The 25,159-nt window shown below is 29.0% G+C and overlaps 5 protein-coding genes across 6 annotated transcripts; 2 read left to right on the top strand and 3 right to left on the bottom strand.

The window, feature by feature from the left end:
- Nucleotides 1-7,653: 7,653 nt before the first annotated feature.
- Nucleotides 7,654-8,608, top strand: PolE4 (DNA polymerase epsilon subunit 4). The gene is made up of 2 exons (XM_015522586.2): nt 7,654-8,311; nt 8,378-8,608. Exons 1-2 carry the CDS (start codon nt 7,895-7,897, stop codon nt 8,519-8,521), a joined length of 561 nt encoding a protein of 186 aa, XP_015378072.2. The 5' UTR covers nt 7,654-7,894; the 3' UTR covers nt 8,522-8,608.
- Nucleotides 8,609-8,959: 351 nt separating this feature from the next.
- On the bottom strand, nt 8,960-16,023 carry Usp1 (ubiquitin specific protease 1). Its single transcript, XM_015516058.2, has 8 exons — nt 15,668-16,023; nt 14,988-15,137; nt 13,081-13,325; nt 12,807-13,012; nt 12,428-12,738; nt 12,098-12,358; nt 11,846-12,026; nt 8,960-11,771 (listed from the first exon to the last, which is right to left on the bottom strand). Exons 2-8 carry the CDS (start codon nt 15,124-15,126, stop codon nt 11,159-11,161), a joined length of 1,956 nt encoding a protein of 651 aa, XP_015371544.2. The 5' UTR covers nt 15,127-15,137; nt 15,668-16,023; the 3' UTR covers nt 8,960-11,158.
- Nucleotides 16,024-16,469: 446 nt separating this feature from the next.
- Nucleotides 16,470-17,880, top strand: RpL35A (ribosomal protein L35A). The gene is made up of 4 exons (XM_015516060.2): nt 16,470-16,617; nt 16,775-17,050; nt 17,419-17,577; nt 17,782-17,880. The coding sequence occupies exons 2-4, from the start codon at nt 16,775-16,777 to the stop codon at nt 17,803-17,805; spliced, it is 459 nt and encodes a 152-aa protein (XP_015371546.1). The 5' UTR covers nt 16,470-16,617; the 3' UTR covers nt 17,806-17,880.
- Nucleotides 17,871-20,680, bottom strand: LOC107167147 (uncharacterized). Of its 2 annotated transcripts, none has more exons than XM_089221682.1 (3): nt 18,554-20,680; nt 18,268-18,496; nt 17,871-18,190 (listed from the first exon to the last, which is right to left on the bottom strand). In XM_089221682.1, exons 1-3 carry the CDS (start codon nt 18,749-18,751, stop codon nt 17,940-17,942), a joined length of 678 nt encoding a protein of 225 aa, XP_089077808.1. In that variant the 5' UTR covers nt 18,752-20,680; the 3' UTR covers nt 17,871-17,939. The 2 variants fall into 2 exon arrangements, with proteins under 2 accessions (XP_089077808.1, XP_015371545.1); XM_015516059.2 differs by having other exon boundaries at nt 17,871-18,178; nt 18,554-20,129.
- Nucleotides 20,681-20,833: 153 nt separating this feature from the next.
- Nucleotides 20,834-23,016, bottom strand: Vha14-1 (V-type proton ATPase subunit Vha14-1). The gene is made up of 5 exons (XM_015516056.2): nt 22,806-23,016; nt 22,573-22,654; nt 22,428-22,510; nt 22,198-22,320; nt 20,834-22,118 (listed from the first exon to the last, which is right to left on the bottom strand). Exons 1-5 carry the CDS (start codon nt 22,857-22,859, stop codon nt 22,092-22,094), a joined length of 369 nt encoding a protein of 122 aa, XP_015371542.1. The 5' UTR covers nt 22,860-23,016; the 3' UTR covers nt 20,834-22,091.
- Nucleotides 23,017-25,159: the final 2,143 nt, after the last annotated feature.

The raw sequence follows: 25,159 nt of genomic DNA, 5'->3' as shown, positions 1-25,159 counted from the left end.
AACCCATCCCTGGACCGTGATCATAACCTTAAATCATATTACACGGATAATACTTGTATAACAATATAAGGAATACTTCAGTAACAATTATTATTGTAAACGATTTTAAAATAAACTCAACCGTCGATTATCAGCAAAATTTTAAACAACACTCATTTGTATATATTAATACATTTATAAATAAAATAATAATATAATAATATACATAATACAATTATAATACATACTAGCCCATGATGCAGTTACATTAACATTTAATTGTAAAGGTATGTAACTCTGAAAATTTGTGTTGATTATTGGTTTTAGTATAGCCAATAAATAATAAATAAAGTAAGTAATCTGATAAATACAAAATTACTCAAACAGTTTGATGTTAAACTAATTTTTTGCAACTAAATATAAACTATTCACTTTGGTAAATGTGTATACAAAATATGTTTTAACATAACGTTTAATTAACATGAATTAAAAACTAATAGTAAAAAGTAATAAAATAAGTTTATGGCACGAGCTAAGTGTTTCAAAAAAATTATAAATTATTTATCTTGAAAGGTCTTCTTAGTTAAATAATATTAAAATGTCTCGTTACCATAATGAAATTAATCATACGAAGATAATGTTATTTTAATTAAATATAATTAATTCCACTTTATTTTGTTAACCACAATTATCACGGGCGATTGTGTTTATTACGTAATTTAAATTAAAAACTAATGTTAAAATGTATTAAGGATTTTTCTAATACAGTACACGCACTACTGTACAATACTATTAAATTCCGTTAAGATACTTTAAATCATTTCTGAAAACGTGTTATGAATGGTGGAATTATTTTTAGTTGACCATATTGAGATGATATATGACCTAATAAAATATATATTATGTTTTTTTAAATAGATATAGGTACGTTTAATATATACAGCTATTTACACAACATAATTTAAATGACCTTAGAAATACTTTTCGACCGTATTAATAATTGATATACATTATACTGCGAACGACTTGATACAGACTATATACGAGTAGACGGTCGGAATAGATACATATAAATATATAATATATAATTCGCACTGCACGAGTGCAATATTTTTCGAATCTTTGGTAAGTAAAAAAAATTATAATAAAATAGTAGTAATAATATCATTAAAATACTCTACACGTCTACACGGCAGCTGCTATCCTATACGGCTATATCGTGCTATATATTTGTCCAAATCATTAGAATAACATAATAATAATATTGTGTTAAGTGTTCCTAATGCATCACAAAGTATACGATCGAATACATTTATCGTATCAACACATCGCCACATCGTAGATATTACATATCTACTTGCCTAATACCTATATATATATATATATAAATTATACCTAGATTCGCTGTCGAGTAACGTGAACGTGAAACCACGGGGCGTTTTACGATGGAAGTTTACAGACCTATGCTGGACATACAGTGACGTACGGGTATTTAATACGTAAATCATAATACTAATATTATTACATCGTATGCGTTTGTAATAGGGCAGGCGCGCCTCGAGGTGAAAACGGACTCGACTTGGCGGCGGCGCGAGGCAATAAACAATTTGCGGACTGTCGCGCTGAAATTTAAAGTCGTATGGTGGCAATTATAACGTACACGCATCAACGGGCCAACGATGTTCTGCTAATTATTATTATTATGATAGCAGCGTATTACAATAATATAATTATTACGGAGAACGATATAAAGCATAAAATAAGGGAGGACGGTTCGAGCGTCGTCGGTCTGTAATTAATTTAAGAAAATGACCATCACAATAGATAGATAAACGCAATTATTATTGCTAGCCACGACTAATTATTTCTCTCGTTTTTTTTCCTCTGATTTACATAACATGGGACGACTATACATATATGTTATGTGAACACGTGCGCAATACAAAATAAATACTATTTGCTTACAAGACGTACTGCAGGCACTACAATACTTTATAGGTACTGCATAATATGATTATTACACCAACCCACCCACCCATCGTGTCGTCGTCAACGGTGAACGGAATCGCGAAAAAGGTTTCGTGCTGTGTAATCGTAAAATTAACGCGTTGCAGCGGTATGATGATATTATTATATATTAAGTTCCATATTATTATAATAATGTATACGAGCCGGAGATATTGTATAATAATGAGTGTATATTATTATTATGATATCGCGCCGTACACGTTATTCATATTTGGCGGGTAAAATTATAACGCGGAGCGAGTATTATTCGATCGCGTTTTGTTCCCCAGAGTTCAACACATTGCAGGTAGTTTTACCAAATATTAATATATTTATTACATTTCATTATTTGACTCCGCAAATATTATAATCCATTATATTATAATCATTTGTCATAGACATAATAACCAATATTAGTTATTAAATCTATGATTATTATTATGTACATCGCGAGACGTGACACGATTAATACACGATCGATATAGCTCATAGTAGACGGATTCCCGTGTAAAAGAGTCGCATAGTCATCGATCAAAATGTATTGCAAAATTTAACGCAGATAATATTATGTTTTGTATATAATATATATTATATTGGTATGTCCACGCAAAGGTTAGGTTAGGTTAGGTTAGGAAACGTGACATTTTTATCGTGAGTGTTTTTTGCAAATTTCTCAAACACAAAGCCCATGTTATATCTATACATCGTTATTCTCAGTACAAACACATCCAATTACAATTTCATAAATCATATTATTATACGAATTAATTGAACTTAGTATAGATATTCATGTTGTTTACAAACTGTGGATGGTTCATTTTTCTTTAAAATATTTCATTTTTTTAAAATAATATTTAATAAATAGATATAATCATTATGTAATATTATCCGTAATATTATCAATACAACATTTTATTTTTCATTATCTGGTAATTCAATCTCACCATAATTACCTATTATTTTATTACAACATTAGTTACGTCTTACTTTTGTTATTGTATATGAAAATAAAAATAAATGGAATCAATAAATTATTAAAGTACCTACTAATCCAAATATTATGGTACGATAATCTTAATAATTAATGTAATAAGAATAAAAATATGTTAATAATTATTTTAATAGAGCAGTTATTTTGATTATTTTAATATTAAAATGTATATCTAGGGCAAAAATGACAATACATTTAAGATTTAACTAGAAATAAGTAGAATTAAACTTGGTAAAATCTAGTTAAACAAATTTTTATTCAATGTTGTAAATAATTTTCTTTTATAACTTATTTTTTCGTGTCTTATGACACATAATACATAACATATTTTATAGTTATAATCAATTAGGCTAGGAACATATAAGTATTTAACGTACAATAATATAAATAAAATATAAAGTTATCACAAAAATGTGATGTGTATCTACATAATATTAACATATAGATATAGAGGTATAGGTGTGTATTTTACCAAATATATTTTGATAGTATTTAAGTATGCATGTCTTCTTTTAGCAAATACGATCTTTAGATATAGTAATAACTAATAATTAATAACCACGGACCACGGTAAACTTTATTATCAACCCGTGGTAATAACCAATAAATAAAAAATTTCCTAATGGTGTTTTTCTGTTCTTTTTTTTTATTTTTTGTTAAGAATAGTATTAACATAATTGCAATAATAATATCTAAAAACAAAATCATTTTAAGTAGATATACGACTTAATATGTATTTTTTTTTTTTAACACAGGAAAATATATATTTTTTTTTAAATTAAATTTATTGAACTTTAGGTATTTACAATAAGCAAAATGTGTGATTATAAATAATTTATTATTTTTAATTTTAATAAATCTTTACAACAGTTTATCTTTATTTTTTCTTGAGAATTGTCTAGACTCTAGGGTATTAGTGGGTTTAATTGATTTGTATATTGTTAGACTGAAGGAGTTAATGCAATTATAAACGTATATTATTATACGTGTAGATGATAATACTTCTGAATGTGTTTAGATTTTTAAGTCTGAGTGGAGACAGTAATTTGAAACATAAGACATCGTATTTGCAATCATACGTAATTATATTGATTGTGGAGTTTAAAATATATTATTGATATTTAATTTATTCTTAGCACCCCATAAAACGCCGTTTTACATTATAGTAAAATGTATTTCTATGCTAAGTCTGGAGTGCTTTTCTAAAAGTGAGTAAAGTGATTTAGGTACATCTGTCTGATATCAAACCTAAATATCGAGCTCTAAATGTTAAAGATTAAACTTATACAATTTCAAAACGTCAAAACATCCACTAGAACTAGAAGTGTAGTTTCTTAAAATTTCTCAGGTACCTACCTATTTTTATGTTTTCTTTTTAATTTAGGAACTCATATCTGCAGGTTACCAGTATTTTAATAGTAGAAAAACATTCTCTCAATACATAAATAATACATAATCAGTGCAAACGCAACACATAAAATTCTCACAAAAAAGTAAAAAGCGTAGGTACTATATAATTATATAGTAAATATCTCAAGTATAAAATAATTAAATTTAAATAAATTTGTTTATAGTTATAGTTTCTCACAATCATCGAAAATTGTATCAAATCTACTTTTTAAGTATAATCAAAGTCCGAGCTATACTTCTGTATAGGAACGTGAATACATAACATAGGTATAAATATTAGGTATTTATATATTACATAATATTATATTGTACTCAGAAAGGGGCGCGGTGGTTACAACGTATCAATTATTATGTATTGAGAATGGAATTTACTCTCAAATATCTGTTTAAGATATTAAACTATACATAGATACAGTTATTAACATAGCTACATGATTTATTATCATAAAATAAAAATAATATATTGATGTAAAAGTACGATGCTTGTGGTATTTTCTTATATTTAAAAAAAAAATTTGGGAATGGTACTCGTAATAATTACTACAGTGAATTTGGAATTTCCAAAATATTAAACCAAAACTTCTTGCAAAAAAAATGTATACATAATAATATAATATACAATATAATAACCTATGTATGGATATATAGTAATATACAAGGTGGAAAAAACCTAGCCTGACCAATTCTTCTGGTGGGGCAAACCAAAATTTAGGGATGCAGATTAAATGTATTCCTACTTAACCGTAACATACCACTACATGCATGCATTTAATATTTGTTAGAATTGCAATGAATAAGTTCAGATGGCAACGCCTCCCCTTGGCTACGGACCAAAACGATGGTTGCTGAAGTATTCAACGTGTCTACGTATAATATTATGTATCTTTTTTTAATTGCCATAGCGTTAAGGAATATAATTGAACTGTGAAAGTTAGGTACCTAATTTATTTAAATTAATTATACTTCATATAAATAAATACAGCCTATGTATAATTAAATTTTTAGCTAACTTATTAGTTGTTAATATTATTTACAGCCGGTTTTTAAATCAGTTGAGTTAATTATTATTTCTAGCTATTTAATATTAATTTAAATACTGTAATTAGATTGAGCTCATGTTTTTGTAGCAATAACAATATTTAGATGAAATATTTCACTAGAAATTACTCAGTCAGACAGTATATTTTTTTAGGCATATTATTATTTAATCAAAAATTGAAAAGCATGCAAATAATTTATTAAGTAAATGGCACATGTACCATTAATTGACTAATATGGAATTAATTACTATCATCAAATTATTCATAATGAAATTATTTATCTATTATCTATTCTAAAAATATTTTTATTATTTATATCTTAATGGATTTAAATAAAGAGATGGTTTTCATATTGAAATTAAAACAATGACTCCAAATTGCCTACCCAAAGCGCCGTGCGCCATCAATTAATCGAAATATACAAAATAATATTATATTATATGGTATGGTACCTATGGCTCGATGGTTGGCATCAGTCATTAACGTGTTCTGAGGTCTAGCATCGGCCGGCTTCGCTAGTTCCCGGATGGATGACCATCTGAGATTTTACTTTTTGGTGAGAAATCCTCGCCCTACATACATGTGATCCTAAAAAATCGTAACCACAACGAAATGCTGACGGGCATAGTAATTTACCAAAAATTGTAAAATCATGCATTGTATAATATAATCAAATACTCAATGGACTATAGATTATATAGACTATAATCAAAAATTAAAAAACAAGAATAAGTTCAACTATTATATTATAAATAGACCACACTGCCACTGATGTGTTGTCGTACACATTGACAATAGTATTTTTTACAACTTAAAAGTTAAAACGTATGAGTCTAAATCGTTTACCAATCACACTACCCACACTCTAAGCTACAACCATAACTTGAATATAAAATTAGAATATATTAATGTTATGTACATAATATGAGGTTTTAAAAAAAAAAAAATATTTTTTATCATTATCATTTTTTTACGATTTTTACTCTTTTAAATGCATACATTTTTGTTTTATATTCTAAAGCAAAATATTATTTGAAGCACTTATTTTGATCTATAAAAATTAAATTTTGTACGGATAGTTAATTAGTTACGACTTAAAAGTAAGTAGTTATTCAAAGTTTTGACGAATAGATAATATAGACCAAAACATTTTTCGGGAATCCGTGTTACTCTATTAGTCTATTCCCTTAACTAAACGCTAAATATTTTAAAAATTAATGTTAATAACTCGATTTTTATACATTGAAGCACTCCAAAAAATTGTCTATTTAGTCATCAGTTGATATACTTTTCACACTGTAACTGGTATAATAGGTTATGACTGTTATGAGAGGTCAGTAAAACAAAAAAATAATTGCAAAAATAGTTATTATTCCTTATCAGTTTATCACAGTATAAAGACAATTATAAGGGAGTTGAATGAAATAGAGTATTGTGCAAATTCATAAAAATCCACCATATTCCTTTACTTGTTGAAGTACATAAGTTAAAAAAAAAACATCAATATTTGTTATAGGCAAGGTAAACCATAATGATGCGTGAATGCGTATAAATCGCTAAACAATTAACTTCATTAAGCCATAACATCGAAACTAAGTACTACCTCGAAATTCTAATATTACCACTGTTTTCATATATATATATATATATATATATATATGTTTCACGAAAATATTCCAAAAAAAAAAAGTTGCCTGGGAACAGTTCATATTTTTTTTTTTTAATTGTAAAAAGTCGAATAGTTAGTTGAACTAGTGGTTAAATTAATCATGATCTCCATACCTTTATTGTTTTTTAGTTGTAAGTTGTAGGTTCCTGGGCATCTCGCACTTGACATCCTGACGACGACTTGTCCTATTGTAATAAAAGAACTTTACAAATTATTGTAGAGTTGATTTAATACCTAGATGTTAGTATGTTACAAGTTACAAAACACTTACCAAGTCGAGCATCTTAACATAATATCACGACCGATGATTATACTTATAAACATTTTTACACACATATTATAGCCAAATATTGTAATGCGATTTCCCAATTGTGAGTGACGGTAGATAAATTGACTATGAAGAAACCGGATTAATAAAAAAAAAATCGCCGCGCTGTTTTTCGTCCGACAACTCTTTGTGCACGTAGTTTTTTCGTCCGATGGATATTTTTGAGGTTATGAATTTACCCGCTAAAAATGTGTTATCTTCGAACACGATAAAATAAATTAATAAAGCTATCTAAACATTCTAAACTACCTATCTGGAAACTGGAATAACGAGACGACGATACGAAATCTTGGAAATTTTAAATTTTAACTCACAGTCGACACCCGCTATGAAGTGGACAATGGACATTGCCGTGACTATTATTATGTGATACTTCCATTATTTTTATTTCATCGGGTTATTGGTCGTCTCGCTTTTCGCGTCGATAAAAACATTTTCGTGACACTCAATTTCCGCGGTGAACGAGAACAATGGATAACGACTCGCCGAACTTGTTCGACAGCGAACCGATGGAGGTGAAGCTGAATTTTGCCGAAAACAAGGACGACGTCTTGGCCGATATTTTAGAGGAAATACACGATGAAGACCGCACTGCCGCACCTGCCGAAGAAAACGCCGTCGAACTGCCGACCGACGGTGTCGTCGACGAACCACTTGTTGACACTGTCGAGTATCACACCGACGAAGACGACCTCGCGGCCGACGATCCACCGGCGGGTGCCGACCCCGGCCACTCGACTGGATCGCCGAAAGACGGTTCCCCGGCCGCCAAGACGAAAGATGTCCACAAGGGATTGCCGCCCGGCCGCGTAAAGCTCATCATGAAAATGGACCCCGACGTCAATATAGTGGCCGGAGAAGCAGTGTTCCTGGTCACAAAGGCGACGGTAAGAGCTGCTCAACAAACACCCAAAACCGTGTAAATTCACGTTGCTCGTTTTTTTGATCTGCAGGAGCATTTTGTCGGGATTTTGGCGCAACACTGTCACAAAGCGATGGTGGCCACCAACAAGAAGACTCTGCAAAAAAAGCATATCGACGCCGTGATTGAAGACAACGTTCCGTTTGAATTTTTAGAAGGCACATTAGATTGGTAAAATCGTTTTGATTATGCGCACGATTTTTTTTTTTTACTCTTTATGTATTATTTTGTAATATACCTTGTAACGTATTTATAAATTTAACATATCGACATAGCAATATTGATTTGTATAGAACAATAACATGTGTCTAACACTGACCATACGTGCAGTGTTTTTTTTTTTTTTTTTTAACTTTCAAAAATTACATAGAATACAAAACACATAGAGTTAGATTACGTGATTATCTATCTCTTTTAAGCTTTCAGCTTGTGTTAGAAATAGATAGTAATAACTAATTAATTAAAAACTAAACACATTATATTATGTGAGTAGCACAATAATTGATACATTAAGTAAGGAGAGAAAAAAAAATTAAGAATAGTACAGGTACCTAAATAAATATTTTTAACAATAGAAAAATTATAAGAGTGAGAAATAATATTAAACATTACGTGATACTAGTATTTATTTATTGGTCAGGCATTAAGTCGGCACAGGCTACAGATGTTGTTACTACATCTGAAAATATGTTTTATTTTCAAAAGATTTAGTCTTCAGCGATTTCTTTTTGACACAATGTATATTTAATATAAGTACAACAAATAAATAAATAAAAACACAACACTGCACATAGGTAAACAGAAATAATTTTGTTTTAATCACAATTTTAAGCCATAACAATGTACGACAATAAAAATAAATATAGGTACATAATCAATTATATCCAAATTAAATTAAATACATTTTATAACACAAGCATAGATATAGGTACACAGAAATAATATTTGAGATTAGAAAACAAAAAATACTTGAGCCAATTATATTTAAGGAAGACACAAAAAATGATGAGTTCTGTTATATGATTGTTGTTCAAAACAAAAAATATATAAATACCAATTATAACATTGAGGACACATTTATCAGGGCACTATGACATTAAATTTTGCAATTTCACATGACATATTTTATATTTACATTGTTAAATATAATTTTATGTTTTATTTAGAAATATCAAGTATTTTAACTTAACATTATATATCTATCTCGAGAGTAAAATGATAAGCATATATATTAGTAGATGTTTAAACAGAAACAAAATAGTAAATTTTCAATAAAAAAATTGTTTATAACTTTGACCTCTATAATTAACCAACAGTTTTGACAACTTAGTTATTTTGTATTCAAAATGGTCTTTAAATATTATATAATATAATACAGTTATTTCTTAAATTATAAGAGTTGTGCAATATAAGAACTTGATTTAAATTTAATCTTGTGAGGAATTACTAATTCTTAATTGGAATCTAACAGTCTATAATAACAAACATATCACATTTATAAAAAGCAAATAATTAATCATAAGGCTTCACATCAATAATTAAATACTTAAAAAAAACCTACCACTAAAATACAATTAAATGTACCAAAAATAAACGTTTGACCCAACATAATCCAATGTTTATCAAGTTTTTAGTCTTATAAATGATTGAATCAATAAAAATTAAATTATTTTTAAATAATGCAACACAATAACTCATACTTTTGAAAATTGTATGATTCGTATGGAAGATATAGTAATTGAAATCTATAATAACAATTTTAATATCCAACCAGTTTGTTACAGCCATGATTTATTATCGTGATAAGCGCCAATTTCATTTTAACTTTCAAAATATAAAGTTTAAAAATTATATTAGTTTATAAGTGATTATTATTAATAATAAAACATTTATCTATAATTCTATCATAACTTATAGTACAACAATTTACTGTGGAATATCACACATTTACATAGCTGGCTAAATGACTTTATAATAAAGTCTTTATTATACCATGAATATTATATCATTTAAAACTAAGAGACAGTTCTAACAAGTTCAGTTCATAAAATTAATTGTTTGTGAAACCTTATAACTTTTCTTAATCAACATGATTTGAATACAAAATATCTAATTTATTCACATCAAAATTAACCACAGCCGTTATTTAACCTTAAAAGAACAAAAAGTATTTTATCATTTGGCACACATATAATTTGAATGATTTACACTCTCATTGGATAATGATTGTTTCTACTATTCTCTAATAATTGTCAAAATATATTAAATATTTAATAATAACAATAATATATCTAACATTTTTTAAAGTTATTTTTAATTTTAGTTGTCAACTGTATTCCAAGTTTTAAAATACTTTTTATTGCTTCAGTAATTATAATAATCAGTATACCATCAATTTGATCAACAGAGATAAGTGTAATGCTGATTAAAATATAATAATACATTCATCGAAGTTGACAATATGTCTTTAAAAATAAAATTTAATACAAAATTTATAAATTATTGCTTTTAGTTGAAAGGTATTGTTTAATATCTATGATAATCGTATATTATTTAAATTTAAATTTAAATTAAGTAATGTTATATTTTATATAATGGTGGAAATTGATTATAATAGATAATTGTTAAATTTTAATAACATAAACAATTTAATTTTCTTGTATAATTAACTTTAAAACATTAAAAGTTGTAGTGGTTTTGTGTACTTAAATATTAGTCTTTGGTAAGGGTGCCAACACTTAAAAGTTCTGATTCATTATTTGTCACCAATTTAAAACTACCATGGGTTATTCATATGAATGTAAATAATGAGTTATTCGCTGTGATTCACTTTAACATAAAATAATAAATATGGAGTTAATGCAGAGTTCTTGGATGATTTAGATTCTAATATTTGTGTTAATTGTGCAACTGACATTGTTCTTACTGTTTCATCATCACACTCTAACCACACACTATCTCCACCTTCTGAATTATCTAATATTCTTACTCCACAACATTCTAGACTACGGCACCACCTCCCAATTGAAGAAACTTTTCCTGAATCAATTGAATCACTTGATTGACTATTAGGAGCACCAGAAGATGATGTTTTTGAAGATATTTTTAGAAATCGGAAAAGACCATTTGATATTGATGATTTTTTATAATTTGCTGGCAAAGTACCATTGGGTGTGACAGAAAGACTTCCAGTCTTGCGTCGATCACGAGGACAGTTGATATACTCATCAAGGTTATCCTGAGCCTTAACATACGCGACGTAATGCCCAGACGCAATTGTAGCACCCAAATGCATTATTATGGCATACAGCTGGTAACTATGCGCTCGAGTTTGTTGTTGTGAATTGAGAGATAAACACTCTTCACAAAAACATTCTAATGTCAAAGGTGTTGGCATGTGTTCATTCACTTTTGACACGACAGCTCTAAAAATTTATTTAATAATTGTTATTTATATACTTGGTAAGCGACTAATTTTTGAGTAAATGTGAATTTATACCTATAGTTAGTACAAAATCGTTTTAAATGTAATGTCAGTAATCGAGGTAAACTTTCATATCCAACACTTCGCTTGGCTTCATTATATCGACAACACTGTTCGCACCAATATTTGTCAGTGTCTTGTAAATATTCTTCTGTCACTATTGCAGAATGATACAATTTGTTTACGTTGTCATAATCTAAAACAAATATACCCAATATGCTAAAGAAAATGAAAATAATTAAGTAAATACAAAAATAAACAACAAACCATAAGGGTTGAATTCATTTTCTGGTGATATATCTCCATTGGTTAAACCATTTATAGGAACACAGATGTCACAAAAACTCTCTTTCCGTTCTGTAACAAATTCACATTCTAAACAAGTGGTGCGGAGAAGGGATACACCTTGAAAATCATCAAACATTGATGTACTACTACTACTACTACTGCTGCCACTAGGAATGCTATCATTTTCATCAGATTGGACAGCATTTGTAGTACCATTTACTACATATATATGTTTGTCATCTGAAAAAAAAAAATATAATCTAACTCTTTAAAACTTTTTTTTAGATGATTAAATAACAAATTATGTACCAGCAAAATTGTCATTTTCAGGTAAAACCACCTTATCACTAGAAATATTAACACTAGGTGGGAGAATGCCATTGACTGGTCGTGTTTTACTACTGGATGCAATTTTCAAAGATTTTCGCACTTGTCCAGAAAATTTTTTCAATTTATTAGGGGCAACAGGTTGAACGACTGGAGCAGGTGCAACAAAACAATTAACTTGGGCAGAGTGCTGCATGACTAATTTACATCCCTCTCTAATATTATCTAACAAGCAGACAAGTAGTTCATGGGCATCGTGTTGTTGGTTTCCCTCAAAAATTGGATTGACATCTCTATTTACAAAACATTGAAATAAAATTTAAAATGATAATTATAAAAACATTTATCATCTGTTATATACCTTAAGGACTGCAAAAATACTTCAGGTTGATATGGATCTGAACTGTCTTTAAGCTCACAGTTATGTAAAGCTTCGAATACTTGATGGAGACGTTCAGTAACTTGTATGATTTTTAGATCGTTCATACTAACATTTAATGATGATTGAAAGTTCCACATTTTGCTACTGACTGAGCTTGTACTTCTACCCAGAGAAGAACATTTTCCCTATGAATAAAATAAAACAAAATCCATGAGATTCTATATTAATTAACATATTTTCTTGGTAAAAGTACTTTGAGTCCATTTGTTGACCGCCCTGTGATCTCTTGTAACTCAGTAATAAGGTGATGAAGATTATGTAAAAATGAAGGTGCAAATCTTAATGTGTATAAAACACTGTTTAGAAAACATGTGTTACCAAGATTGCATAAAGTTGCCACACCAGGGGACCCATTGCTTTCGTTGTCACAAGAACAGTTTATTTGCTGCTGCTGTTGCTGCTGCTGCAGTTGTTGCTGTTGCTTGATATGCCGGATAACTTTAAAGAAAATTATAATGTTGTAAATTGTCTGTTAGACAACCTATATTTAAATTCAAGAATAAAGTAATATACATAATTCTAAGGATGTATTATCAATGTAAAAGAACTAATTAATTACTCAACAGAAACAATAAATTGTTAATATTTAAAATCCTTACACAGGAAAAGAATTATTAAAGTTTTAAAATGTTCAGTTTAAATTAACCCCAGATTAAAATATTTGAATTCAACCAAATTAATAACAGGCTTCATACATAAAAACCTACATGGAAAATATCAACTAAAAATAGAATAATTAATAACAAATTATGTAGGTACAAATATTAAAGTTGAACAATTTGTGCTTAATAAAGGTAAATAAAAATTGTTTGAATAAAAGATCCAAAACATATTTCCTGATCCAAGTTAATTCTCATGTGATCCGTTCTTCCCTCTAATAACACTTATATTATATTATATATTGGAGATGAATCAAATCCAATAAATATTTAAGTCAATGAATTCTAATATAAATATCATAAACCAATATCTTATTATATCATACCTTTTTATTTTTTAAAGTGATAAAATAGTTATGTATTGATAATAAAATAATGACTATATGTATCATAATTTTATTATACATTAATACATAACAAATATACTAAACCCAAGAACTAACTACATTAAAATGTAATGTATTAATTATCTTTATTAAGCCACATTACATAAAATGTATGTTTATCATAAAATAACTATTTTAGATAAATTTAAGTTAATTATAAGATCGATGTACTATATATATATATATATATATATATAGAATATAGATAGATATATTAAGATTTTTTTATAGGATTTTTCTATAAAATATTTTTCTTAATAGAATGTGTATAAAGATAAAAAAAAATACTAAATGGGGTTAACAATATATTTATTTATTCATTTAAAATTAAAATATTTACTAGCCAATCCATAAAATTATAAGATAAATTGATCATAGATAGATAACACGATTATAAATTATTGATAATAATAAATAATATTGGAAAGTAGAGTTAAAGTACTTAATAAAGTACGTTAAATTAAATTATAATAATGAAGTTTATAAGGAATGCTTAAAATCTATGTGCAATAATTTTACAACTAGCATATTATCACTAAAATAAAAGAACGGTGAAAATAATAAGTTAAGATAAAAAATTGTATAACTATTGATCCTTTTTTTCAATGTTAACCTCTTTTTCATCTTCATGGTCATCAATATTATCATCAACTGTATCGACAGGTTCATTAAAAGCTTGTTTTACATAACTATAAATAATTAATTGTACAATAATAACAGAAAAAATAACGGATATAGCTATAACTCTATATCCTTGGATATTTAAAACTTGCCCAAGAAAATATTTCATAGAAAAAAATCCAATGAAAGGAACAGTAAACATAAGAAAACTGTAACCTAATAAGTACCACATAACGTGGCTTTCGAAGTCTGGTTCCATATTGAAAAATTAAAGATTCACGAATGAAAACTATAATAATAGACTTAAAAAACAGTTATTATTAATAACAGAGATAAATTATTTAATCACTAACAATTTTGATGTAGAAAATAGCAATATATTGCAAATTTTAAATTAACAGAACTCGATTGGAAAAATTGTAAACTTCAGTTACCAGGCTGGTCAAGAGGTGATGCCATCGGGTTAAGTTGGGAGAGTGCATAGGATTTAGATTGTAGTTGCCTGGATGCTGATAAACACAACTTCTTGCGTGGCGGCTGTTCAGCTGTCTCTGCTGACGATAAAACTGTCATTTTTCTTAACCCTAAAATAAATAATTATTAAAATCTATTAGCCAATAAATATTGTACTTAACTAGGGTAGTCTTAAGTTTAATTAGGTAATGGATCCTGAACTAAAATTTTATCAAACTAATAAACTTCTCAACAGGTATCTATTATCTAAACACAAGCAATAATTTAAAACAAGTTGCGATTTCTTCTTAAAGGTTTGATTTTTAAGCAAGATCCATTGATTATTAAGGCTAATAGTCAATTTCACATTCAGTTACATTTAATATTATGATCTAAAATCATTTATTCACAAGATGAGTACAGAAATCGTGATTAGTTTGTGCAAAACAAACAGTGTCAACAGCAAGAAATGTCGGTAAAACGAAAAACTACCAATTTTCCTTCAGCGACACGAATTCGGATAATGAGACAGTTGGGCTTTTCACACAAGCTTGTAAAGTAGTAGCCAGAGGGGCGGGTTACGTGATAGTACTTCAACAACCACCAATGGAGGGTACACAATTACGAAAACAACAATATCGTCGTAGTCTGTTTCACTCACCAATCGGACATAGGAGATTTCATGGAAATGACGTGGGTGCATAGAAAGAGTTAGTGATCGTTTTCGAATGTCACCGAACCAAAACCGTCAGCTCGCGTTTAATATTCAGTCGCGTTTGCGGACGGAGATTGACACTTGCGTTCTTTTTTGACTTTTTTCCCAGCAGACGCTTCTCTCGATTTAGTATCGAGTAACGGCTCAACTGTGTACCAACGGCAGTCGACGAGAATAAGAACTAAGAGACGATTACGATTTATGATTATCACGGGCGAACCGACGACATGGGCTGTTCCACCATTTTGTCGTGTTAACACAACTTTGTACTTACCACTTGCACAGATTGTTATACAACACCGACAGGCGACAATATTAGTGCGTGCGGGCGCTCGACCGGCGGGGATACCACCTCTGGAGGAAAAACCTTCCGGAGATTTCTCGAAGACAGTCCGCCAGCCAGAACCGCTTTCATTTGGTTATTATAACTTTTTTATTATATTTTTTATATATAACTTTTATATTATTATAAACTTTTTATTATTATTATATAAATTTTTTATTATATTTTTTATATATAACTTTTATATTATTATAAACTTATATGATTTCACAGCCGGTAGCCAAGTTCAAAATCTAAAAAGAAATTGTATAAGATCATCTCTGACTTGGGTAGATGAGTGAGAGTTATTTAAATAGCAGTTTTTAAATTTTCCCAAATTTCCCGAACAAACAGATATTTAAATGTGGGGCGGGCGGCGCTTATCACTTTAAGTTTCATTCCTCCATGACGCCGTGGCATACGGTTCGGCACCCCCACCACCAACCGAGACACGAGTCGTTTTCAGGTTATAGTGCGTTTGTTTACCGTGAGATAATTCCTTTTTCTATTTATTGCTGTTCGCTGTTTTTGTTGAACGGATTATTTTTCATCAACGTTTCAACGCTCTTCAAAGGTATGTTTTTTCGTTTCCAATTTGTATTTGGTTTTCAAATAACCGCCCTATATCCCCAGTTATGGCTGTTGTTGTGTAATTAATCGCAATACGTTCGTCAAATCGAAGGATCGAATCGGATGAAATTTCTAAACCGCGTATTATCTCGTTTTTTTAGATGCCAGAGGCGTCCGCTAAAAAAGCCAGTAAATCGGCCGCAAAGGTCAAAACTGAAAAAGTCGTCGAATCTGCCGACAAAGTGAAGAAAGTAGTCAAACAGAAAAGACGCCAGAAGAGGCCGTACGGTCGTTTGTACTCCCGGGCAGTGTTCACAGGTTTCCGTCGCGGACTCCGCAACCAACACGAAAACACCGCTCTACTCAAAGTTGACGGATGTGATTCTAAAGCTGACTCTTGGTTTTACGTTGGAAAACGTGTAGCTTATGTCTACAGGGTATGTATTAAAACTTAACGTTATATTTGTAGTTTGCATGCTGTTAATAATATATCATAAAAAGTAGTATTATTTAATACATGAGATCTCTGTTAAAAAAAAACGTTATTTTAAATTAATCGTAATTCCTTCTATTAACTACTAAAATCTGGAATTTATTTATAATGGATTATAAAATATTTGAATTAATTTTAGCTTATTGATAACTGTATTTTCTTAAACAACTAACCTCTTTAGAGAAGATTGGAATATTATATACTCATTATTATGTACTTTGTACCTAATTTTCTGTGATGTTAAATTTATTCTTAACATATAAATTAAATTTATTTATTTTAAATAAAATTTAATTGAATTTGTGTTTGTAGGCTAAGCGATTAGTGTCAGTTCCTGGTCGCCCAAAGAAGAAGTCTAAGGTCCGTGCTATCTGGGGTAAAGTAACCCGACCCCATGGTGCCACTGGATCTGTACGAGCAAAGTTTAAGACCAACCTTCCCGCTAAAGCGATGGGACACCGAGTCAGGATTGTAAGCATATCTTTTTTTTTTCATTCTAATCATAACTCAAATTTTTACCTTAAACCATAAGTTCATTTCATCAAAAACTGCTATTTATACTGTAGATAAATAATCAAAATATAATGATAACAATTATCTTTGAGTAAAAACTTTAAATCTTTCATATTATACTGTATCCATTTTCTAACAATTTTTTATTTGTTTTTGTTTCAGATGTTGTATCCTTCCCGTATATAAGCTATTGTAATACAATTGACAATTTTCAGTTTAAAAAAAAAATAAAAAAAAATAAAAAAATCGTATAATTCAGTATTTTTGTTTATTTCTGTATTAATTAATTAGTTAAAATCACATTAAATATCTGTTAATACTTAAGGTATCATTGTGTAAATCGGACAATTTTTCCAACTTATAATTTTACTTGCCATTGGATTATAACCATGTTTGACCAAAATAGCTGACAGTCTTAAGGTTTCTGGTGCTGCAATTCCATTTTGACGTGTAACAACTACAGTCCACATATGTAATATTTCTGATCCTTTTTTACCACAGAAGGCCAATATTAAATGTGTATCAGGATCTGCATCAATAATAGTTGCCGTTATATCTCCTGCAAAAAATTCTGAATTATGATATGGTCACTTAAATCTAGTTAGAGAATATTATTTTAACAAGTGTTGATATTATAGTTAAAAGCACCTCCTAGTGGACTTTGTATTGACCAAATTCCTACTTCGGTTTCTATTGTTGGCAATTCTATTACAGCACTATGATCGCCGATTAATAATGGATTATCAATGTTCCATACTTGTCTCAATGTGGTTTTATTATATCGTAAGAGTTCACCATGAATGCAAACGCCATCCTCGACAAACTCTTCATGTTCTGATTCAATTACCATAATAGCCAAAAACCATTTTCCCAGTAACTGCAATAGATTATTACATTACCTAATTTTAGATGTTCATGTTCAAATTGTTACTACCTGATCTATGTTGACTTTATTGAAAGGTTTGATTTTTGGACATGGTTTTAGTTCTTGATCACCTTGAATAGGTCCACTGCAGGCTGAACACGCAAAGATAATCAACTGTAATGTCACCAAATGTAAAGACTCCATTTTGCCTTGAGAGCATATAAACGAATGCTTAAACCACAATGCAGTTTCTGATGAGTTAGCCATTCATTGTGTAGGTGGTTTGAACTTAACAAGATTAAATGTAGCCTTTAAGTAGGTTAAATTATATCATTTTATATTTAAAGAATTATCAAAAATTTGCACTTCCTGTCAGACACATTGTACTGACTGATAAAGTATAATGACAAATGAGTACTATTATTATTTATTTTAATAGTAACATGTCCAAATTTATGCATGCTTTTGGTTTTCAATTTAAAACAAAACTACATACTAAGTCCTAATATCTTATTAAATCCATTTGTTGAAATGTTAATGCCTTTATTGCCCCAATTCAGGCAACAAAACTATTGAGTATTAGTGAGCATTTGTCTGACGTAGTTGGCAGTTAAAACTCAACAATAATATAGTTACAATAGTAGATCTGATATTCTTAAAGCAGGGTTCATTATGAATCATGATAATTAATATTAATAAACATTTTATTAAACTTAATTTTAGATTACCCTAATGTCCCTAATAGTAATATTACCAATGCTCCAGACAAATTATCCAGAACCTTGTTGATTGTTCATATTATACAATATATTGTATAGTGTGTACTTTTTTAGTTTATTTGATTTTGTAGTTGTTATTGACAATTATGTTGAACTATTAATTAAGTAATAATATTTAAATACTTTTTATTACAGGATAGTAAGATGGTTGAATTTTTAGCTTAAGGTCATGTACATTATCAACATCGGTTCTGGTTATCACACAGAATATAAAATTGCCGCAAATCTATAGGTAGTTTTTATTTTAGTAGTAGATGTGGAAATGAAAATATTAATCATTCTTATTGTTTTGATGGGATAATTTTATATTTGACTGATTACTACATATCTTCTCTTCTCTTTTAGCTTTACAATTCTTTAAGAATTTTGGCCGCCACCATCATCGTTCTCCAATAATCACGATCCTGGACTCAATCTTCCCAATTTGTCACTTCCAATGTTTCTAAGTCCTTCCTTATTCCATCCATCCATCGCTTTCTAGGTCTCCCTCTTGGTCTTTGACATTTTTTATTTCATTACTACATATAGGATAGTTTAATTCATCTATAAAAGTCAATTTTTTACTTTAATGTGTTTTTGAAAATATTTAATTAAGTTAAAAAAGTATTTAAGTATCACTCAAATTTATCTGCCAATAGTGTTTAATAAGTATAAATTGATCTTTTAAGTACTCTTTATAACAGTTATTGATAAGTCTGGAATGTTTTAAAATTTTGAGGAAATAAGCTTTTCAATCTCAGCAGTATCATCACAATGCATTTAGAATAAATACATTATAAATTAAATGGGCACATAATTGCATAAGTATTATAAATATTTAGTTTTCAAAGTACTTGTTATAAATATGTTCTTTTCTAAATTCTTCACTTATCGAAATGTAATTTAGTAATGTAGTGTGTTATATTTTAATATTAATAGTTCTATAACTATAAACAAAACACAAATATGATTGAGTACAAGCCTAATATCACAGATTATAATATCTGTGCTAATATTATGGACAAAATTTATAGTTAAACAATTAGATAATTGCAACATTAACAATTCAATAAAATACTTACACCATTTGACAATCTACCTTAAAAATGTAACTAGTTTGTAGGAGATTAACTAAATTGAAAATTGTTATTTATGAATTAAAGCATTAGGTATTTAATAATAATGTTCAAAAGAATAATCAGAATATTTCAATATTTTTGGTTTATCAATGCCTTAAGTTATAACAGTGTAATTGAATACAAATATTTACAAACACATTGTGATTTTATATTCAAAATTAGAAATAGAATTGACTTTCAATGGTAAAATTAAAAGTTGCTCACTTGAGTATCGAAAAAGCAACAAACTCGTGCTAAATTATACTTGAACATTTATCTATTGTGTATATATTATAAAAGGGTTGGTACCTTACTTATATCTATAAGTAATACTATTCTGGTACATGTCACCTGGATGAAAACCGAAAGGTAATGAACTAATAACTAATGACATTAATCAATAGTAACGTATAAATACCAAAAACCCTAACATTTTTATTAATTGTACTTAATATAAAATAAATGCTTTAGCATATTATCGCAGACTTTTATATTATTAATGATTATTTTTTACTTGGTAACATAGCATTTTAAGGAAAAATATATTTGTCATCTCGACAATTTGGTATTTACAATTTTAGGATAGTACCTACAATTGTTTGCCTCATTTTTTTAAAATTATATATATGTCGTAGGCATATAGTCAAATCAGGCATTTTATTAAATGCCTAGGCATATAGTCAAAGAATTTAATGTTTATGCAATTTCACTATCCGCCTAGACATTTAGTTAAATGCCTAGTCATTTAATTAAATATACTAGGCATTTGACTAAATGCCTATTTCATGCCAGGCAAATAATAAAAAAACATTTTGTATTATTTTAAAAATTTAAATATATTTCCTATTAGTTATTTATTTATACGTAATAGACCTACTAAACTAAATTATTGTACAATTCTATCGCATGTTCTGTATCTTTTTCCATAACGCCATATTTTTGTCGTTATAATTGCTAAGACTATAATTTGTCCCACAGTACTCAATATAGAGAAGGTTCTCATACAACCTAGTACCTACGTTAATTTTCCAAGGTAAAAACCAATGGAACTTTTATTTTTATTTAATAAGAATATATAGTAGGTACTCACTACTCGTACTATCATTTATGTCTTATCACATCTAGTTATTTATTACCTGAATATATTTATGATTTCATATTTAAAACAATACTAAATAATAATTAACACAAAATTAAACATATTATTTCATATATCTACGTGTTTTTCATATTAATAAATAATATACAGCTTTTTTAATACATAAAATAGTAATAAATAACTGATAGAAAATATATTAAAATTTTTAAAATAATACAAAATGTTTTTTTATTATTTGCCTGGCATAAAATAGGCATTTAGTCAAATGGCTAGTCATTTAACTAAATGTTTAGGCGGATAGTGAAATTGCATAAACATTAAATTCTTTGACTATATACCTAGGCATTTAATAAAATGCCTGATTTGACTATACGCCTACGACATATATAATACAATTTTTATTTTATGATTTCATTGTAGAATACGATCAAACATATTATGTAAGGCATTTTAATTCACCTACTCTAATAATAATTATTGTTTTGTCTTAATAAACAATATTATATTTTTAATAAACATTTTTTCTGGATATTTATGAACATAAAATAAATAATTAGAAATGGAATGTTAAAATAAAGTGACCAAACTAACAATAAAAAACAAATGATAAAATAATTTGGTAAATGGATTTCTCATACATCCTCAGGATTGAACATTCCCTAAAACAAAACAAAACAATTACATTTATACATCCAGTGTAATACAGAAAAATTGCAATAAATTAGACATAACACTCACCTTGGCGCGACGCAAAATTGAATCTTTACTAGCGTCATACGGGTGATCCTTGGAAGGAATTTCAAGAACTGCAGGGATCGGTTGTGTATGACCTTCAATCACATGACGAATCAGTTCAGCAACCTGTTAATGATTAAAATAAAATGCATTTCATATCTGATGTGAATCCATCACTAACATAAACCTGTAAACAAAGTTAATAAGTCTATGATAGCACTACTATTACTCACATTTTGGTTGATGAGTATTATATCGATATCATCTCGCTTGACAAACCCTTTGAAACATTCTTCAATGTCAATTATTGCTGTATCTAAATAACAACAAGGGAAATACAATTAAATCGGTTTCATTGTGTTCCAAAAATAATATTACTTTTATCAACAACCATGAAATTCGAGTGCCTGTGTTTGTTTATTTCACCGACACCGCCCAACAAGAAACCGACACACGTGTCCTAAAACGAAAACAACAAAACGTTAATGCTTAAGACATTTCTTATTGTTTGAAATCGAAAAAAATATACATATTCATCGACCAAAAAGGGCGGGTCTCCCGTTCGTTTTCGTGTATAATTAGACAGCTACTACTTTCGTAACCATACTTACTTCGTCTCCGATTACGGCCAACAGTTTACCCTTAACTGCTGAGTGCATTGCCATTTTTAATTAGACGATTATTTATTTCGTTACAACAATTTAGTAAACTCGTTGACAGACAATTTACACGATTTTGAAAGAATTATTGAGTAACTTCAACGTTGTTCACTTGTTCAGTCAGTTCACACTCCGACTCCGCACTCGAGAGTGAAACAGAGAACGCCCTTATCATCTACTAATTTTTTAATGATAATAAAGCAGACAAACATATGATTGATAACAACCCGAGCCCGCCCAACGCCGTAACGCCCGTAACAAAATAAAAAAATATAATACAATATTTGAATATTACCTTAAGAGGACATGATTGTTGTCTTCGTCTTACAAGTGCGTAACATGGCAAATTCACGATTAGCAGATCACCTTTAGCTCCGTTAGTTTAAAAATTAGAGTAAATTTATGACAAGAACATTATCTGTGTTTGTGAGTTTTTTACGATAACTCAGTTTTTAAGTGAGTTACGAGCATGTTTAATTAACGCTCTTTTATACACGGATAACTTGTAAAAAAAATTGAACTACTGTAAAAACCCACACACAATCGGAGATAATATTCTTACCATCAAGTTTCATGATAGGTCAATTTACTCTTAAGAGGACGTTTCACCCGCATGTGTTGTCTCCGTCTTACAAGTGCGTAACATTACAAAAACTTTTACGCGCGGGAAAGAACCGAGAAAGATACAGTTATAACTAAGAAACGAAATTTTCATCACATAAAAAGGAGAATTTTGTCTGTGCAATATCGTTTTTATTTTTTCGATATCAGAACTACAAAAAAAGTTATTCATGCTTAAAAAACGCAAAATTAATGTATTATAAAACAATAAGAATTTTTGTTGTATAAGTGATATCGAAAAAATAAAAACGATATTGCACAGACAAAATTCACCTTTTTATGTGGTGAAAATTTCGTTTCTTAGTTATAACTGTATCTTTCTCTGTTCTTTCCCGCGCAAAACAGTTTTTGCAATGTTACGCACTTGTAAGACGGAGACAACACATGCGGGTGAAACGTCCTCTTAATTTTTAATATTTTTATAGTATCGGAGCTAAACGTGATCTGCAAAGCGTAAATTTGTCACGTTACGCACTTTATATCAACAAATATGTGTGTAGCGTCCTCGCATCATCTCAAATATATATTTTTTGGTCACTGCCCAATTCATTGGCTTCTTCACGAATTAATAAAACTGAAACCGGTGTCTGCGCTATTATAGTTATTACTTATCACCCTCTGAATATTTACCTAATTATTGGCAGTTGCTAATTCAGAGTTCAGAAGTTCTATGATCAATGCTCTAGCCTTCAGATGTGTACCTACCTAATTAAGAATATTCGAGTGAAACTAGAACCTTGATGGGTGTTTGGTACTTAAGTCGAACAGTTTGACTGTTACAATACTGCGAAACATGATAGATCCAATTTACACTATATAGTATCTCGTATCTACTATGTGTAACTGATATTTTTATTACGTTATTTTATATTTTCAAAAGGGACCCAAACACAATCACTCAATGTTGTTGATTTTTTGCAATCAACATTAAAATGAAAAAAAAAAATCAAACAGGTTTAATACCAATCATAAAAAAAAAAATATGAGTCACAATTATTATGCAACAATGTAATAATGGGTGAAGTGTGACACTCCCAATTTTGAATGATCGTGTGGAAATGTGCCCCTAACTCTTTAAACCTTACTTCTGTAAAACCAAAATAAAAACAGTGGTTAGATAACGTGAATGGCATAGGTATTTAGGTGGGGTCAGTTCAATCCTCCGAAAAGAAAAGTATGATGTGTTTTACGAACTACTTTAGTAAGTATGCGTCAAATTATTATGAATTTAACTGTCGGGATTTATTAAGCCCCTTTACAAAAAAAAAAAAAAAATTAATCCTATAACTACTCAGGACCATAGGCGTGCGCAGACTTTGTTCTCAGAAGGGGGGGGGGGGCACAGTGGTACATTAAAAAGGTCTGGACCAATTACCTACTAAACACTAAAGATTCTTGTTAAATCTTGTACGATCGACTTCTATAGTATAGTTAACTGTAGTTAAATATTAAATTTTATAAAGTATCTATTTATTAAATTTAATAAGCAAATGTAAAAAAAAATTTAGTATAGCAAGTATAGATATCAGATATCTATAAAATTCGTAAAAGAAAAAGCCAAAGGCCGCAGTCTACCCTCCCACTGTACACGTGCCTATGCTCAGGACATTCTATGAAACGAAAAAACATAAAACAAAATATTATCACATTAACCAATTATATCTTTAATCTTAACATCTTATAGT

Source organism: Diuraphis noxia, unplaced genomic scaffold (assembly GCF_037042655.1).
Source record: "Diuraphis noxia isolate RWA-SAM2 unplaced genomic scaffold, SU_Dnox_SAM2 contig0002, whole genome shotgun sequence".
Taxonomy (NCBI): Eukaryota; Metazoa; Arthropoda; class Insecta; order Hemiptera; family Aphididae; genus Diuraphis; species Diuraphis noxia.
Note: the sequence above shows the minus strand (reverse complement) of the source record. Positions and strands in the feature narration are given on the sequence as shown.